The 19,514-nt window shown below is 46.4% G+C and overlaps 1 protein-coding gene across 1 annotated transcript; it reads left to right on the forward strand.

Moving 5' to 3' along the window:
- The first annotated feature begins 1,432 nt into the window (after positions 1–1,432).
- Positions 1,433–17,513, forward strand: LOC136455489 (probable methyltransferase At1g29790). Its single transcript, XM_066455493.1, has 2 exons — positions 1,433–1,532; positions 16,203–17,513. Exons 1-2 carry the CDS (start codon positions 1,433–1,435, stop codon positions 17,462–17,464), a joined length of 1,362 nt encoding a protein of 453 aa, XP_066311590.1. The 3' UTR covers positions 17,465–17,513.
- The last annotated feature ends 2,001 nt before the right edge of the window (positions 17,514–19,514 follow it).

Genomic DNA, 19,514 nt, shown 5'->3' on the forward strand with positions numbered 1-19,514 from the left:
GACCTTCTCGAATTAGAACTGGTAACAAGGTTGATATGGAAAAACAAGGTTGGTGATGCATCAATTAGGTTTCCACTCAACTCCTAATCACTTAATGTAGTATAGAAAAGCAAAAACGATATAAATTTATAAAACATAAGGTAGGTTTAAATGCATCTGGGGCTTGCCTTGATTGTCGAAAAAGTTAGGTTCCGGAGATGTTCCACAGATATAACACCCGACCTCAACAGGCGGATTAACTTCCTCAACAACTTGATTGACTACCACGTTCTCACTTTCGTTCACTACACGAGGTAACAATGCTATGTTTAATATGATGCGAGATATAAAACATGATGCTTGACAATGGATGCAAAAATTAATAACTTGAATACAACTTTCATTCGCGGTACAGTTGCAAACCAACAACTAACTAAACCTTTTCATAGACTCAAACACTTACTTTAAGTACCAAGAATTATTTTATACTAATGACCCAAGGTCATCACTCAATCCAAAATTCAAACAAAACCTAAGTCATTAAGGTTTACTATTTGCTTTTATGAATTAATTATTTAATTCAAAATTATGAAAGAAATCAACTTCTTTCAAATGAGCTCAAAATTTTTGTGAAGACTCATCATATGATAACTAAGTGGTAAAACAATTTTCATAATTTTTAGATAATTATTGAAGCCTAGAAAAATTATGGAAACACATTTATTAATTAATTTGAGAAATTTTTATCATATTCAAAATGTACTGAAAATAATATTTAATATTTTTCCTAAATATTTTACATCTCAGAGAGGTCACACAAAAATTTTCATAATTTTTGGAGCTCTATTTAATTCTACACAAAATAAACAAAACATAGCACTATTTAATAATTCTGAAAATAGAAAATTCATTTTCAAACTAACTGTCACTGACAGAGTGACCCCACATGTTGGCACAGTATTCCCACGCTGACCACGGCAGTGAGGCTTGCTGACCAGTGATTTCTCGCTGACGGCGAGGTCTCCGGTGACGGCAAAGGTACTAGCGTGATCCCTACGACAAGGCGCACCTAGTGGTGGCACTAATTGCACCAATCGCTGCACAACTCGAGCTTGACGCCGGCCATGGCAGACACGGCGGTGCGACTGTGCTACGCTAGCGAAGTGAGGCTGGTAGTGGTTAAATAAAGCTCTTGAGAGGACTCAGTAGCTCACCCCAAACACGCCCAAGCTAGAAGAGGAACTGGAGGAGCAACAGAGGAGCTCGTTGTCGATCAAGGCAGGTACGGCGGCTCAGCTAGTGTCAACGGTGGTGTTCTGGTGGCTGCGGTGGATGAAAGGATCAATTAGCAAGGCACAAAGCATCACGGCAACATGGCAAAGCTAGAACTACGCTGAGCAAGAGCAAAGACGCACCGTAGAGTGCTGGCCATGGTGACGTGCACTCGACGGCGATGCTGCCGGCCGCGCGGAAGAAAGGCAACGCGCAGCGTTTCCCGGTGGAATCTGGCTTCAAGGACTGGTCAGCTGGGTTCGCAAGGAGCAGGCGGAGCTGTGACTGGCTTTGCTATGACTGGGTGGACGCTACGGCGACGGCGTGAGCTCGTCGGAGCTGGCGGTGACGACGGGAAAAGCAGAGGAGAAGAAACGGAGAAGAACGGCGACGGCGTAGGCTTTATAGCGTGGCCAGGAAGCAAGGAGAAGCCACACAGCAGCCTTCCCACGCCAGCACAAAGCCAGAGATAGCCACGGGCATGACTGGAACGCGGTGGAAGATCACCAACGGTGAGGTGTCGATCTGCTGGCACTGTTCCCAATATTTACCAAATTGCCACTCGTCTAATTTCTCAAATTACTCCCAAATTTGTATGGTAACTCAAAATTCTCCAAAAATAAAAGTTGTTCCAAATTCAAAGTTCTACAACTTTTCTTTAATAACCACACTCTAATTCGGTCTACATTTTAAAATGCAAGTTTAAATTCAAAAAGGTACTTAAAGATTTTACCCCTTTTCAAATTACTTCAAATTTTATATAACAACTTTGAAAACTCTAAAAACCAACTTTGTACACATTGACAAACTCTACACTTTCTCTTTTAGGCTCAACCCCAAAATGTGCTTAGATTTTGAATTAGGTTTCCAGGGTAGAATTTAAATGCTGAAATTTAGGGTTTTCGGAAATCCAATTCGACACAAATGTTTTGAAATTGATTCATCCATACAAGTCAACACATATCATCATAAAAATAAACTTGTTTTAGTGAATGCATATCAAAATTTTCACTAACACAAAATGATGTGCAATGCATATGATGACATGGCATATTTTAGGGTTTAAAATGCCCGAGGTGTTACAGAAGAGCAAGGTCCTAGTGAGGTGATTGAGATTTGAGAATCCCAAAGAGAGCCCTCATTAGTGAGATCAAGAGTAGCAAAGTGTGCATCCATCCTTCTCATTAGGCTTGTCGTGGTCAAGTGAGAGTTCATGCTTGTTACTCTTGGTGATCACCATCACCTAGACGGCTTGGTGGTGATTGGGAGCTTGGTGATCATCCGGCGGAGCTTGTGGATGACCCAACTGAAGTTGTGAGAAGTTATAGGTGATTCACCGCGACGAAGTGTCGAAGAATCAACCCATTGAGAGCACTTGATCCTTACGAGGATCAAGGGGGAGCTACACCCTTACGTGGGTGCTCCAACAAGGACTAGTGGGGAGTGGCGACTCTTCGATACCTCGGCAAAATATCATCGCGTTCCTCCTTCTCTTGTTACTTTGAGCATTTACTTTGAGTAATTCAATACTTGTCTTTACATTAATAGAATTGTCATGCTAGAGTAGGATTGGAACTTAGGTTGCAAGACTTTTTGTGTGATAGAACTTTAGAAACACTTTATAGGCACAAGGGGTTAATTGGGCAAACAATAGGATTTAATTATTGCAAAGAAATTTAGAATTAGCCCAATTCAACCCCCCTCTTGGGCATCTTGATCCTTTCAATTGGTATCGGAGCATCGTGCTCACGTATTTAGGGTTAACCGCCTAGAGAAAGATGTGTCACGGGGATGGACATCCTCTTATCTTTGAGGGGGGTGATTTTCCATATTAGAAAATTCACATGGAGGCGTACTTAGAAGCTCTAGATGTTGGAATACTTAGAGCCACCTCACAAGGCTTCCCATAACCTCAGGATGCTACTAACCTATAAGGTGATGAGGTAAATTATGAGAAATGGAATGCAAAGGCTCAAAACACCATCTTTAGAGGCCTTTGCAAAGATGTGTTTAACCGGGTGAGGAACCACAAAGACGCCCATGCACTATGGTCGGACGTTTGTGCGCTCTATGAGGGAACAAAGAGTGAGCGTGAGGAACGCTATCATCTTGTCATAAAAAAGCTTAACTCTTTTGAGATGCTTTCTAAAGAATGTGCTAATAAAATGTATTCACGCTTGAATGTTCTTGTAGAGGAAGTCAATGGGCTTGGACTCACTCAAATACAACCATTCGATGTTGTAAGAAAGATCTTGAGTGTCCTCCCCATTGACAAATATGGGCATATTGTGACCATGCTTCATCAAGGTGATCTTTCCACCGCTACACCAACACAAATCTTAGGAAAGATCAATGCTCATGAGATGTACATGCACATCACACCTCAAGATGGCTCATCCTCTATAAAGAAGAAAGAAAAGGACTTAGCATTCAAAGCTAGCCAAGAGAAGGGCAAAGCAAGACTTAAGTATGAGAGCTCAAGTGATGATGAAGTTGATGATGCAAGTCTTGCTCTCATGGTGAGAAAAACTGCCAAGATGCTAAAGAAGCTCAACAAGAGTGGCATCAAGTTCGATGGCAAGAAGAAGTTCTTCACTAGCTCTAGAAGAAAGCCAATCTTCGAGATGGATTGCTACAATTGTAGAGAACTTGGTCATCTAGCACACCAATGCACCAAGCCTAAGAAAGATAAGTTTAAGAACAAGTATAAGGGCAAGAAAGATGACTCAAGTAATGAAGAAGAAGATGAGAAGAAGAAAAACAAGCCATACAAGAAGAGAGATGGCAAGAAGAAAGACTTCCACAAGAAGAAGAAGAGTGGAAAGGCATACATCGTCGGTGATTGGCTCATGGACATTGATTCTTCTAGTGGCTCATCCGATGATGATAGTGACAATGAGAAGGTGGCCGCAATTGTTATTGACTCTTCATCATCTTTACCGCCACCACCGCCATCATCCTTTACACACCTATGCCTCATGGCCAAGGGTGAACGCAAGGTATCAAATGATGATGATAGTAGTGGTGATGAACATGCTAGTAATGATAATAGTGATAGTGATGATGATGAATATGAATCACCTTCTTATGATGATCTTGCTAGATTGCTAAAACAATACACTAAGATCATTATAAAGACTAGAGCTGAGAATGAAAAGCTAGAAGCTAAGAATGATTCACTTTTAGCAAAATATGATATGGCCGAAAAGGCTAGTATTGAGCTTAGAGAAGCAAATGATGCTATATCATCCAAACTCAAGGAGCTCAAATCTTCTAAGAAAGAGCTTAGAGATAAACATGATAAACTTGAGAGGATACACAATGAGCTCATCACTAGCCATAACAAGCTAAAAGAAGAATATACAACTCTAAAGATCAATCATAATAATATTGTTATTGCTCAAGAATTCTTATCCAATGAGCCACATGATGCTACTAACAATGTTGTTAAGATTGATATAGCTACATCATGTGATGATTTTATCATTGAGAGCATTGAGCAAAGTTCTAGTAGCAAGGGCAAGCAAGTGGTGGAGGCCAATGATTATGATGAGTTTGTCAAGCTCAAGAATGACAATGAAAAGCTCAAGAAAGATCTTAAAGAACTCAAAACCACCAAGTCTATAGTGCTAGAAACTCTTGTTCATGATGATGGTTTGATCCTTGAGAATGAAAAGCTCAAAGAAGAGAACAAGAAGCTCAAGGAAGAGAAAAACAATGATGCTCTCAAGGAAGAAAACAAAAAGCTCAAATTGGAGAAAGAGCATCTCAAGATTGGATTGAGCAAGTTCACAAGAGGCAAGTATCTACAAAGTGAGCTACTTATGAACACCGTCATGAAGATGGATAGAAGTGGCATTGGGTATTTGGCAAACCAAGAAAAGAAGGCTCAAGCTAAACAACAACACAAGTCAAAGCCAAAGCCAAAGAGATGCTTCGAGTGTAGACAGGTCACTTTGCCCATGAGTGCCAAACTCCACCACCACAACCTTTGCCCAAGCATGCTAGACCTTTTGCCTTCAATGCTCACTACATGCTTAGAAAGGATTCTAGTGGAAAGATGAAAGTCATGTTCTTAGGACCTCCCAACAAGAATAGGCCTAAGAAAATTTGGGTTGCAAAGTCACTTGTTGAGAAGATGAAGGGCCCTCAACAAGTTTGGGTTCCTAAAGCTTGATCTCTTATGTGTAGGTGAACTACAAGACCGGTGAAAGTCATTGGGTTATTGATAGTGGTTGCACACAACATATGACCGGTGATCCTTGTATGTTCACCTCACTAGATGAAGAAGTAGATGGACAAGAAAGAATCACATTTGGAGATAATTCAAAGGGCAAGGTTAAAGGATTGGGCAAAGTGGCAATATCAAATGATCATTCTATCTCAAATGTGCTATATGTTGCTTCATTGAGCTTCAACTTGTTATCCGTTGGACAATTGTGTGATCTTGGCTTCCAATGCTTGTTCATCGAGAATGAAGTTGTTGTATCTAAGAAGAATGATGATCAGATGATATTGAAAGGATTTAGATACAACAACCTATATCTAGTGGATTTCACCTCCGAAGATGCAAATTTGAAGACTTGCCTATTCACCAAAACAACACTTGGGTGGCTATGGCATAAAAGACTTGCTCATGTTGGGATGAGCTCACTCAAGAAGCTAATGAAGAATGATTTGGTGAGAGGGTTGAAGGATGTGAAGTTTGAGAAGGACAAACTTTTGTAGTGCATGTCAAGCTGGCAAGCAAGTTGCAAATACTTATTCAACCAATGCTTTCATGTCAACCACAAGAGTGCTAGAACTACTTCATATGGATTTATTTGGACCAACAACATACAAGAGTTTGGAAGGAAATCTTTATTGTCTTATGATTGTTGATGACTATTTAAGATATACATGGGTATTCTTCCTTCATGACAAATCCAAAGTTGCATCTTGCTTCAAGAAGTTTGCCAAGAGAGCACAAAATAAATTTGAAGTAAAGCTCAAGAAGATTAGAAGTGACAATGGGAAGGAATTTGACAACACAAACATAGAAGCCTATTATGATGAAGTTGGGATCAAGCATGAGGTCTCTGCAACATATACTCCTCAACAAAATGGTGTAGTTGAGAGAAAGAACCGGACATTGATCACTCTTGCAAGAACAATGCTAGATGAATACAACACCCCCGAAGCTCTATGGGCGGAAGCTATCAACACCGCATGCTATGCATCCAACCGCCTATTCCTTCAAAAGTTCATTGGCAAGACACCTTATGAGTTGCTCAATGAGAAAAAGTCGGACGTCTCTTTCTTTAGGGTGTTTGGTTGCAAATGCTACATCTATAAGAAGCGACAACACCTAGGGAAGTTTTAAAGACATTGTGATATTGGTTTTCTTATTGGTTACTCATCAAAGTCCAAAGCATATAGAGTATTTAATCATGCCACTGGTTTGGTTGAAGAAACATATGATGTGGAATTTGATAAATCTAACGGCTCCCAAGGAGCACATGAGAATCTTAATGATGTAGGTGATGAACCATTGAGGGAGGCTATGAAGAACATTCCGATTGGAGACATCAAGCCTAAAGATGATAAAGATGATGTATAAGTGATTGATCCACCTTCTTCATCAAGTGTGCCACAAGATGATGATAAAGATGGAAGAGTAGAAAATAAAGATACCCATATCTCCCATGATCAAATGGTGGTACAAGCACAAGATGTTGATGCTCCACAACCTCCTCCTCAAGTGGTCAATAGAAGAAATACACCTCTACTACAAAATCATCCATAAGATCTCATCATAGGGAGTCCATCAAATGGTGTAATGACTCGCTCACAAAAACTTGCTTCATTTATTGCTCATCACTCTTTTGTCTCTTGCTATGAGCCTACCAAGGTAGAAGAAGCTCTTCAAGATCTGGATTGGATAAATGCCATGCATGAAGAGTTGAACAACTTCATCCACAATGAAGTTTGGACTCTTGAAGAGCGACCAAAAGGTGCAAAAGTTATTGGAACAAAGTGGGTATTCCGCAACAAGCAAGATGATCAAGGCATAGTTGTGAGGAACAAGGCAAGACTAGTTGTAAAGGGGTTCTCTCAAGTTGAAGGATTGGATTTTGGAGAGACCTTTACACTAGTTGCAAGACTAGAAGCCATTCATATCCTCCTTGCATATGCATCACATCATGAAATGAAACTATATCAAATGGATGTGAAAAGTGCATTCTTAAATGGCTTTATTAATGAACTAGTCTATGTTGATCAACCTCTCGGGTTTGAAGACCCTAGACATCCTAATCATGTTTATAGGTTGTCCAAGGCATTATATGGGCTTAAGCAAGCCCCCAAGAGCTTGGTATGAGCGCCTTCGGGACTTTCTCATTGAGAAGGGCTTCACCATCGGGAAGGTCGACACCACACTATTCACCAAGAAGCTTGATGAGCACATCTTCATTTGTCAAGTGTATGTTGATGATATCATCTTTGGATCATCAAATGAAGATTCTTGCAAAGAGTTTGGTGAATTGATGTCAAAGGAGTTCGAGATGTCAATGATTGGAGAGCTTACATTCTTTCTTGGTTTTCAAGTCAAGCAAATGAGAGAAGGGATTTTCATCTCTCAAAAGAAATACACAAATGATCTTCTCAAGAGATTCAAGATGGATGAATGTAAGCCAATTAAGACACCAATGCCAACTAATGGACATCTTGATCTAGATAAGGGAGGTAACACGGTTGATCAAACTCTCTACCACTCTATGATTGGTAGCTTGTTATATTTAACCGCATCTAGGCTCAACATCATGTTTAGTGTGTGCATGTATGCAAGATTTCAAGCTAATCCTAAGGAAACTCATTTGATTACCGTTAAAAGAATCCTTAGGTATCTTAAGCACACACCAAGCGTTGGCCTTTGGTATCCCAAAGGAGCTATATTTAAACTAGTTGGCTATTCTGATTCGGATTATGCCGGTTGCAAAGTTGATAGAAAAAGCACATCCGAAGGGTGTCATTTGCTTGGTAGATCACTTGTGTCTTGGTCCTCCAAGAAACAAAATAGTGTGGCCTTGTCCACCGCCGAAGCGGAATATATTGCCGCAGGTGCTTGTTGTGCACAAATACTTTACATGAAGCAAACTTTGCTAGACTATGGTGTAGTTCTAGAAAAAGTACCTCTTTTGTGCGACAATAAAAGCGCCATAAAACTTGCAAATAATCCGGTTCAATACTCTCGCACCAAGCACATAGATATCTGCCATCACTTTCTTAGAGATCATGTTGCTAAAAATGATATATCATTAAAAGGTGTAAGGACCGAGGATCAATTGGTGGATATCTTCACTAAACCGCTAGATGAGGCGACTTTTGGTCGATTGTGTAATGAGCTCAATGTTCTTGATTTTAGTAACTTCACTAAAAAATGAGCTTGTGTTGTCCCTTGCATTGCATTGTAATATATATGTTTAATTTTTTGGTAATGCATATAGGGCTTATCTAACATGGTTAAGATAACAGCCGTAAAGAGTGTGAAGAAGCTTAACCTTAGATCAAACTTGACAAGCAACTAGATTTATCTTCAAGTATTGCATTGCATATGCATGAATGTTGCTTTATCGTTTATCTTCAATTGCCCTCTAATTGCCTATTTTCTTAAAAAGATTTATAGCCTAAGGCAAAATATTTTGAAAATTTTGAGGGTTTGAGAGAGGTCACTCACATCAGTCCCAATTGGTGTTTATTTAATCTTATTGGAGTTGGGACTTGATTGGGAACAGGCATCACGAACGACTTTGAAGATTTGCTGCAAAAAAGAGTGATCGGACTCTGATGTCCAGCGTCCGGTCAGTTCATAGGAGGTGAACCTGCTACGAAGGAGTGACCGGACGCTAAAACAGTGTTCTCCCAGCGTCCGCTCAGATGGTGATCCAGCGTCCGGTCGATTGAAGACGATGAAGGCAGCTTGCATCGGACTCTGGCTGCGTCCGGTCGGTGTTCACCGGACACGTCTGGTCACGATTCTAGGGGATTTAGACCTCTCTGGAATCGACCGAACGCTGGGTGGCAACGTCCGGTCGTTGCCATCGGAGCATCTGGTCAGAAGAAAACATGTAGAATTCAAACTCTTATCTCATTTCCTTTTCTATTTCATGGGGGACCCCATATAACACAGCGCCGTGCCAAGCCCGTGCCCTAACCAGCGCCACCGCTGCTTCCCTGCGTCGCTGCTCTACCCGTGTCGCCGCTCCTGCCACCGCCACCGCACCGCGCCTTCACGCGCCCGCGTCATGCCACGCTCGTCCTCCACGCCACCGCTCACAGCTCCGAGCCTGCGCGCGCTACTCCCAGTGCCACGCCCGCATCGCCGCTACCGCCGCTGCGTCCGTGCTGCTGCTCCCTGCGCCACGACCGCACCGCCGTGCGCTACTCCACGCCTCCGTGTCGCGCACTGCCGCTGCCCGCGTCACCATGTGCGCCATCACGCTTGCCCTAGCTATGCCACCGTCTTGCTTCACGCCGCCGAGCTTCCACCCTAGCCATTGATTCACTATGCATTACGAACCCTAATCTCCAGTTGCTGACCCGGTGGTTCCCTGATTTGCTTCTCTTCTCGTCGTTTCGCCGGTTCATCAGGTAGCAATCCCTCATTTCCAATTTCATACCTAATTGCTTGCTTCCTAGGGTTTCATATCCCTAGATGAATAATTAAGATTATCGAGGCCAAGCCTCAAAAGTGGCAGTTGATCTTCGTCAGCGATAGGTGTTCTTTTTAGATCCATCGGATGGTTTAGGTTAAGAATGTTGGAGGTGGTCCCAGTGATGAGGATCCGAGACACCCGCATCGCTTGCCTGCATATCCAAAAGGCAAGGCAACGAAGAAACTTTCAACAAAGAAGCAGAAGTATCTAGATACAAACACAACTAGAGCAGCCACAGTTGCAGTAGCAGCAGAGCGTGTAGAGGCAGGAGGTGCTAGGAGTGGAGTCCAGATCGTAGATCAGCTCTCTCCTTCTACTAGAGCTGCACTAGAGCAGGTTGAGCGCCGTCATGGTGGTCCAGCTGGGACTATCATGGTTGCAGGACGGCGAGTTGTCTTGGATGAGAGTCAGCCTTAGGGGGGTCATAGCAGGAGCCACAGCCAGTAGCGCAGACTCAGGAGGGAGAGCAGGCCATGGAGACAGAGCAGGCATCTTAGCCACAGCTTCGCCGCTCTGGACGTACCCATGTGCCAGTCACTCCAAGGTCTGAGACTCAGCGGAGGGGTTCACATCCACCGCCTAGACCACAGGGTCCTCCCCTAGTGACCCACTTGGATTTGAGGGCCGCCACGGCCAAGTAGGTTCAGCAGCTCAGATTCATGGACTTTGAGTAGTGGTTTCCACTGAGGCGTGATGAGCGTGCTTCAGAGGGTTTCTACACACCTCTGCAGGAAGATTTCTATAATGCATATCTTAACAGTGGGGCTATATTCAGATCTCAAAGGGTGTGCAATATTGAGACTATTGTTGCAGCAGCTGGAGAGCACATTCGCCCCTACCTATCTTATTTGCCAGGGCTGATAGATTTACTTGGATGAACAAGCTTATATGTTCCATCTTGGGTCCGTCAGTTCTATGCTTCTCTCTGGATTGACCCGCAGCACAGATTCATATATTTTGCATTCAGTGGCAGAGATTATAGGCTGACGAGCACTAGGGTTAAAGAGATACTCATGCTTCAGGAGCAGCCCGTCTGGCTACATGAGGTTTGCTATGAACAGACAGTGCCCCCTAGATGCCCTCATGGTGGTATGGTGCCCCCTACAGATCTAGTCCGCCACTGCTTCATAGAGCCATTCGGCGAGGGGTCTAGCAGGACACCCCGTGATCTCACTCCCACTGCTAGAGTGCTTGATGCCATTATGAGGAGGACACTGCTTCTGAGAATGGGTTATCGCGAGGGCTTGACTCGCATACAGTTGTGGTTACTGAACTGTCTGATGTAGTAGACAGTGTTTGATATTTAGGATCTCCTTCCATCAGAGATGGAGGATACTATTATAGAGGGGTTCAGGGGTCATCATCAGTTGCCCTATGCTCACTAGATCACATTTCTTATTCACAAGGCAGTTATAGTGAGGCCGCCTAAGATGCTAGCTGAGTACAGTGGTGCTACTACAGAGTTTCCTGCATATAACCTGGCTTAGATGATCTGCCATAGTACATTGAATGCACCTAGCTAGTCGTGTCATTGTCCAAAGGTGCTAGAGACTACAGCTCAGCAAGATGATACTATTAGGGGCATAGCAGCTATAGAGGAGGAGTAGCTTGACACTCAAAAGGAGGGAATGGTCGAGAGCGACCCCAGTGACAACTCAGATGAGGACTACTAGGATATTCCTTAGATGCTTCCATGTCGATATGACCATGAGGCCGGTAGCTCCAGTTCAGCTCCACCTACACCGCAGACAGACCCCGCTCTACTTGCCATACTTGGGCGGATGAGGCAGGATCAGGCTCGCCAGGCTCAAAAGACCTCCGCTACATTTGCATAGTTTCAGACTCGGCAGGATGAGTTTCAGTGATAGCAGCAGGCCATACAGCAGCAGCAGCAGGCCATGCATCAACAGCAGCTTCTCATGCAGCAGTAGCTCCTTGGATTTATGCAGCATGTAGTGACAGCTATTGGGGTTCCACCGCCACAGCCTTCACCCCAGCTTGGTCAGCTTGCCACCACTTCTATGACTCTAGCATTACAGCCTAGTGGCCTTCAGAGTCTGGGACAGCCACCAGTATAGTTTGCTTCACCTATAGAGCAAGTGTCCTAGTGGTTTGCTTCGCTCGTGTTAGCCCCGCAGTTTACACCTCTCCAGACAAGTTTCACACTGGCTCAGACTTCCTCGCTACTAGTGCCAGATACTTCAGTCTCTAGGAGTCTTGGAGCAACCTTCAGTGAGTTGATAGGGCAGCCTACTCTGCCATATTTGCATGTCCTAGGTCCTTCTATAGTTGCACCTATTATCGAAACTACATAGACGCTCCCTTCCTCAATGGCAACATCAGAGCCGGCTGCTCCAGTCATACCTGCACAGTCTATAGTAGCTCTAGTTGTTGATCTGACCCAAATCACTTCAGCATCGCTTCTAGCTATAGAGGGTCAGACAGCTCAGAGCTCTGGGTCAGATGATGATGCCACTCAGTTCCAGCTTGCTCCTCGTACTTCAGCGCCCGACTCGTCCGCTGTAGCCCCGCCGACCGACCCTTAGGTTTTGATGTTTGATGCCAAAGGGGGAGAGGGATCAAGTATGTTAGTCTTATGGGGAGCGACATATCTAGGGGGAGCTTAGTTTGCCTATTAGACTATCTATTATATTTGGTTTTTATGTGTGATACACTATTATGCATTCGTGTGTTTACTTTTATGCATCAAACTATATCTATGTGATAGTGATATCTACGTAATCATGCTATATGACATGTGTGCTCTCTACTTTGAATTATTTATATGTCATATCACTTGTGCTATGCTCATTTGCTTTGCTTCCGCGTTTCACTCCAATGCAAATGAGCTTTATTACTTGTACTCATGCTTATTTCATATCTTTTGAGTACATCATGTTGGCTTGGGTCATATAAGCTTGCCTAACTCTTTTGTTCTTACTGTCAAAAGCTTATATGAACCAAGCATGTTAAAAACCTCAACTCTTTCACATACTCGAGGTGGTATTATCATCAATCACCAAAAAAGGGGAGATTGAAAGCATCTAGGCCCCTAGTTGGGTTTCGGTGATTAATGACAATACATGATTACTATGACTAACGTGTGTTTTGCAGAGGCAATTAAGTTAGGTCATGGTAATAGAGATCGATTGGGCTATCATGGTGGTCATGCTCCTACGATAGAAATCATTTTGGTTTTCAAAGGATGGACTACAAGGTTAAGGATGGACTAGTTCTAAGTGTCGTTTGGTGTTGAAGAGACACTTAGAGTAGTTTAGGACTTTGTTTTTCCTTTGGTCGTACTATTAAGGGGGGTATAGACGGGTAGCTTGACCTAGGTGAGTCTAGTGGGTTAGGTGTGGTGCACACTTGCTAAACCTAGCACTAGGCAGCTCCTAAAAAGCTCTTAGATCCATTGAAGCAAACTTCATTCACGTACGTTCGAAAGTTGGAAGTGAATAGAGGGTCAAATACTGACCGGACGCTGGCTTCGGTGTGACCGGATGCTGGCGCGGAGTCCGGTCAGTTCATTTGATCAAAGTGAAGTCGTCTGGAAGTGACCGGACGCTGAGAGGTCAAGTGATCGGACGCTGAGGACCAGCGTCTGGTTGACTCTAGTAAGGTTCCAGAGAGGGAAAATCTCAACCAGATGCGTACAGTCAATGCTGACCGGACGCTGGCCAGCGTCTGGTCACACTTTAAACACTGGAGTTCGGGGTGAACTGACCGGCGCGTCCGATCAACATGACCGGAGCATCCGGTCACCCCGTAGAGGCACATAACGGTTCGTTTTTCAGCCCATGTTATAAATACTTCCTCCATTCGTTGTGGGGGTACTTGTGCTCATTTCATCAGCTGAGAAACACCTTTGAGAGTGTCAAGAAGAGCAAGTCCTAGTGAGGTGATTGAGATTTGAGAATCCCAAAGAGAGCCCTCATTAGTGAGATCAAGAGTAGCAAAGTGTGCATCCACCCTTCTCATTAGGCTTGTCGTAGTCAAGTGAGAGTTCGTGCTTATTACTCTTGGTAATCGCCATCACCTAGATGGCTTGGTGGTGATTGGGAGCTTGATGATCATCCGGCGGAGCTTGTGGATGACCCAACTCAAGTTGTGAGCGGTTGTGGGTGATTCACCGCGACGGAGTGTCGAAGAATCAACCCGTAAAGAGCACTTGATCCTTGCAAGGATCAAGGGGGAGCTACGCCCTTGCACGGGTGCTCCAACGAGGACTAGTGGAGAGTGGCGACTCTCTGATACCTCAGCAAAACATCACCGCGTTCCTCCTTCTCTCGTTACTTTGAGCATTTACTTTGAGCAATTCAATACTTGTCTTTATATTCATAGAATTATCATGCTAGAGTAGGATTGGAACTTAGGTTGCAAGGCTTTTTGTGTGATAGAACTTTAGAAACACTTTCTAGGCACAAGGGGTTAATTGGGCAAACAATAGGATTTAATTATTGCAAAGAAATTTAGAATTAGCCCAATTCACCCCCCTCTTGGGCATCTTGATCCTTTCAACGATCCATACATCTCAATGCAATACATCAGAACACAGGATGTAGGTATTACGTCATACTGACGGCCGAACATGTCTAAATCTTGTGTCTTGGTGCTTGTATTACCATCTCGCTTCTGATCTCGCTCACCTCTACGACAAATCTACCATTGTGGGATATCCCTCGGTGGACTACCGAGCATCTATTTTCGATAGCTGCATTCACATTAACCTTCGCAAAACCCCTTGGTGGCTTGATCTATTGCGGTGCTGGATCGTCCACTACTCACTACTGCTTGGTGCTTGGCTTGATCATCTCCAATTCGCTAATGAACCGCTCCACAAAACTATTCATCGAGAACGGACTCTGAAAGTTGTTCTCGAAAAGTGTCTGACGTCACGCGTACCAGATGGCCCAAAGACGGACAACCACCCGTGTGACCTCTTCATGCTTGAGCGTCGCCATCATCTCTGCTAACCAAACTCTTGTGTCCGGCGTTTCTATTTGGCATATAAAAGCGGTGAGATCCTCCTTCTCCAGTTTGGGTTCTATAAGCAATCCCACTTCAAGTCTCATTAATTTTGACACTACAAGCCCAAGATGGATCTTGGACGAGCCTACTAAAACCTTTAAGCTAGTCAGCCCAAGTAGTCTTGGGCCCTTCTACGGTTTTATATTCTTCTCCTTTAGCCTAATCTCTACGAATAATCAACATGGGCAAAAAAAGAAAATCAAAGTGGAAAATGATCAGATTATTGTATATAAACAACATTATTGTGATGTCATACAAATGTTTAGAATATGGAGCTAAAAGTTTGTGCATAATGCGGGTTAGAAACACTATGACACAGATCTGATCCTAGTAGAGAAAGTGGAGTAGTGATCAATGAAAACTCGCACTTCGTTCATTTTTTTGGTTCTCGTTCTTTGCACATTCAAACAGCTATGGACAAAAATAGGGTTGCAAAGGTCATGTAGAAAACTTTTCTACAAATTTATGTAAAAAAACTATATTGAAAAGGTTATGATAAAAAGTTATGGTGATAAGTTCTATCCTGAAAAATATTATGCACAAAAATTATAACATTGTAACTTTCTAAATAGAAAGTTGCAAAAAAAAAATTCAAAAGTGTGATGGTTTGCTGGTTTTTAACATAGTATCGCTAATTAGTGGAGTCGGAGATCCCGTATTGAGTCCATTCTCTAGTGAATCGTCTTCACCAGTTTACCAAACAAAACAAGGCCTTGAGGTTATGTTAACTCACACAAAAGCAGCAGCTCGGAAAAAAATGGAGCTGGTTGAAGGATAAAATGCTACGGTAATCTGTGTTTTACCGGACAATAGCTCAAGAGGGACAATAGTAAACTGCAAATTGGGAGATAAAATGCTATGGCAACCGCGAAGTCCACGCATATGGCTGAGGAGATACGCAAAGGACACCCCAAGACTCTCCTGCATGAGTGCAGGGTTGTCCATCCTTTCTCCACTCATTTCAACTCTCAAACACAAACCATCCACTGCCATCCGGATCGTTGATACTAACAGGCAATTTTATATCCAAATGTAGCAACAATAATAATGCTCCAACGCTGTTCACATATCACTTCTGTTTACGCAACACTAACATGACATGGTTGAATACTGAGTTTTCTAGTCCCAAATGCCTGTAAAACAGAAAGAAACCGGAAGAACTTTTAGTGCGATATATATAGATGAAAATGACAACCAACACGCACTCTTGCATTGCATGAACTGCAGATGGGCATCATGGAAGGCACCACTCTGGCCGCACCAAGATCATCCTCCTATTCGTCGTCACCAACTCCATCTCCATCCTCCTGTCCGTCTCCTTCTCGCACGTCACCGGCCTTGGGAGCGGCGGCGACGGCGGGGGCGACTCCGCGCTCGACTTCGCGTTCAGCGTTCTCTCTTCCAGCCAGAGCCTCGCCGTCGACCTCCACAACCGCATCGAGGCCACGGACGCGATCATCAAGCGGCTCATCTCCAATTCCGGCAAGATGAAACGGGACGCGCCGCCGCCAAAGCTGACGCCGGACGAGGAGCTCACGGTCGCGCTCGGTCCGCACACTCTCCCGTTCGGCTACAACCCGAACCTCGACTCCGACAAGCTGTACCCGGCGGTAGGCGCCGCGTGCCACCACCACCGCGACGAGCTCAAAAAATACATGCGGTACAACGTGAGCGGCGACTGCCGGTCCGACGCGGCGTTCGCGGAGCGGCTGATGCTGAAGGGATGCGAGCCGCTGCCGAGGCGCCGGTGCCGCGCGCGCGGGCCATCCGGGTTCCCGGACCCGACGCCGTTCCCGGAGAGCCTGTGGGTGATCCCGCCGGACAAGTCCGTCTCGTGGGCGCCCTACGCGTGCAAGAACTACTCGTGCCTCGTGGACCGCGCCCGCCGCCCGGGGAGCAACGACCTCGACTGCAAGGCGTGCTTCGACCTCGCCGGCAAGGAGCAGCGGCGGTGGGTCGGGCAGGGCGGGGACCTCGACTACGACATCGACACCGTGCTAGCGTCCAAGCCGCGGGGCACGATCCGGATCGGCCTCGACATCGGCGGGGGCACGGGCACGTTCGCGGCGCGCATGGCGGAGCGCGGGGTCACCGTGGTGACCACGACACTGGACCTCGGCGCGCCGTTCAGTTCGTTCGTGGCGTCCCGCGGGCTCATCCCGCTCCACCTCGGCGCCGTCGCCGGGCGGCTCCCGTTCTTCGACGTTACCCTGGACATCGTGCACTCGATGCACGTGCTCGGCAACTGGGTCCCCGGCGCGGTGCTGGAGGCCGAGCTGTACGACATCTACCGCGTGCTCCGGCCGGGCGGGATATTCTGGCTGGACCACTTCTTCTGCACCGGGAAGGAGCTGACCGAGGTGTACGTGCCTATCATCGAGGGTGTGGGGTTCCGGAAGCTCCGGTGGAACACCGGCAAGAAGCTGGACAAGGAGCCCAACGCCGACGAGTGGTACATCTCGGCTCTGCTCGAGAGGCCCATGATGTGAGAGTGCCAAGAGATCCGGAGACGGAGCAGTGCGGTGATGATAGTGTTAACGGGAAGAAGTAATAATGGTAGATGTGATTTGATGTGAAACTGTGTTTTGATGTTTAACTGTGATTTGATGCCAAAATCGCTCGGACAAAACAGCCTATCCGCGTTCAGTGTTAAAAATGAACGGTTTTGACAGTTGGGGTACTAGCATTAGACGGTTTTATAGTTAAGGATCAAAATTAGACGAACACAATAGTTGATGGACCAAAAGTGAACTTAATCCTTATTTACTTAGTAGTAATTTCTTGAAAAAAAAGTCTACATAACCCCTGACCTTTATCCTCTTTACCCCCGAACTATAAAACTGTGTATTCAACACATTAAATTTTCTCAAACCCTATCTAACTCCTAGGGGTTTTGACTTCTGGTTTTGTTGACATGGCAATCCAAGCTGGTTTACATTGACATGTTGGCGCTCAGGCCCACACGTCATGGATAGGGGAGCTCCTCGGCGCGCTCCCACGTCGCGAGGTCTCGGCCGATGGCCCAGGCGTTGACCATCTCGAGCATGTGCGTCGGGACCCCAGGATCTCGGCGTCCGCCAGCAGCTCCCGGAGCACCAGCTGCGGCACCTGCGCGTGCAGCCGGAGCGTCTCCTTCACCACAGCCTTATTAAGGTAGTCGAGCTGGGCAACGTGGTCCTCGTTGCCGCCGCTGCCGCCGCCGCCGTGGGTTGAGCCGCTGGCCGCCGCGCGGACATCGTCCTGGGCTCTGCGCATGGTGCACTGGTGGGTGCCGCCATGGCCCATTCCATCGCCCTAGTTGTGGTGTCAATGCCTCCCGCGAACATGTCCGGCCGAGTGCCCACTACGCCGCCCGTGGTTTGATTATACACGAAAGAGATCGATCAACTACTACAGATGCATGTATAGATAAAACTGAAATTATATCTTCACAGAGCTTGCGTGCGGCGACGATGGGGCGCGTGCCGGATGGTGCCGACCCCGTGACCTTGCTGCGGCGCCCGATGGCCGTAAGCTATTTGTTGCGCCGCTCGTTAGCTCGTGCGCTACGCTACGCTCGCTAAGCCTGCGCGCTCGAGGCAACTCTCGCTGGTTGGACCCGCGCCGCCAGTCCGCCACTCGTCGGCCCTGCGCTCACAGCTCGCGTCTGCTGGCGTGCTGGCCATCCGCCAACGCCTGCTAGCCGCCTACCACTGCTCGCCTCCGGGGCGGGCGGCGGCGTGTCCTGGAATGCCGCCGTGGTCGCCTCTGCCCCGGCGCCGCGCGGGTCCTGGAACACCGGCTGCTGCTGCGCGTACGCGGTCGACGGCTACCCGCGCGGGTCCGTCACGACCTGGAGGTGGGGGGCGACGGGATCGAGTTCCCGGTGTCGGGCGCCGGCGGCGTCACGGACGAGCGCCTGCGCGGGTTCTTCGCCGTGCTCTCCGCCGCGCCTGCGATATCCGTGCTCTCGAGCGCATCATCTCTGACGGCCGCAGTGAGGAGCTCCTGGGCGGCAACAAGAGCTGGGCAAGGAGTACCAGCGGAGCCGCAAGTGTCTCTGCATCGGCATCATCATCCTGCTGCTCCTTGTCCTGCTTGTCATCGTCCTGCTCGGCATCGGCATCGTCATCACATCCAGCAGGGCAGCCGCAAGTGTCGAGCCCGGAGTTCGTCGCGCTCACCAGGCGGATGGCCCAGGAGCATATGCGCTGCGGAGAGGCTTGACCAAGAGCCTCCGTGCCGCCGCCGCGAGGGTCATGGCAACGAACGAAAGGGCCAAGATTCGGCGCTAGGCGGGCAGATGGCGGTGCTCGGAGAGGCCGTCCGCGGCGCGTGGCTGAGCGCGGGTCATCCAGTCGCGCGTATTTTGGGGCCAAGGGGTCTGACAGCTGGGCCCTGTCGCCAGCATGTCTTTGACTGCTAGGGTGGAGTGCCACGTAGGCAAAACCAGGTACCAAAACCAGCAGTGGGTAAAATGACCGGTTTGGCAAAGTTTAATGTGTTGATATCTGATTTTATAGTTTGGGGGTTAATTAAGCCACTCACCATACGTCCAGG

This window comes from Miscanthus floridulus, chromosome 5, assembly GCF_019320115.1.
Source record: "Miscanthus floridulus cultivar M001 chromosome 5, ASM1932011v1, whole genome shotgun sequence".
Lineage (NCBI taxonomy): Eukaryota > Viridiplantae > Streptophyta > Magnoliopsida > Poales > Poaceae > Miscanthus > Miscanthus floridulus.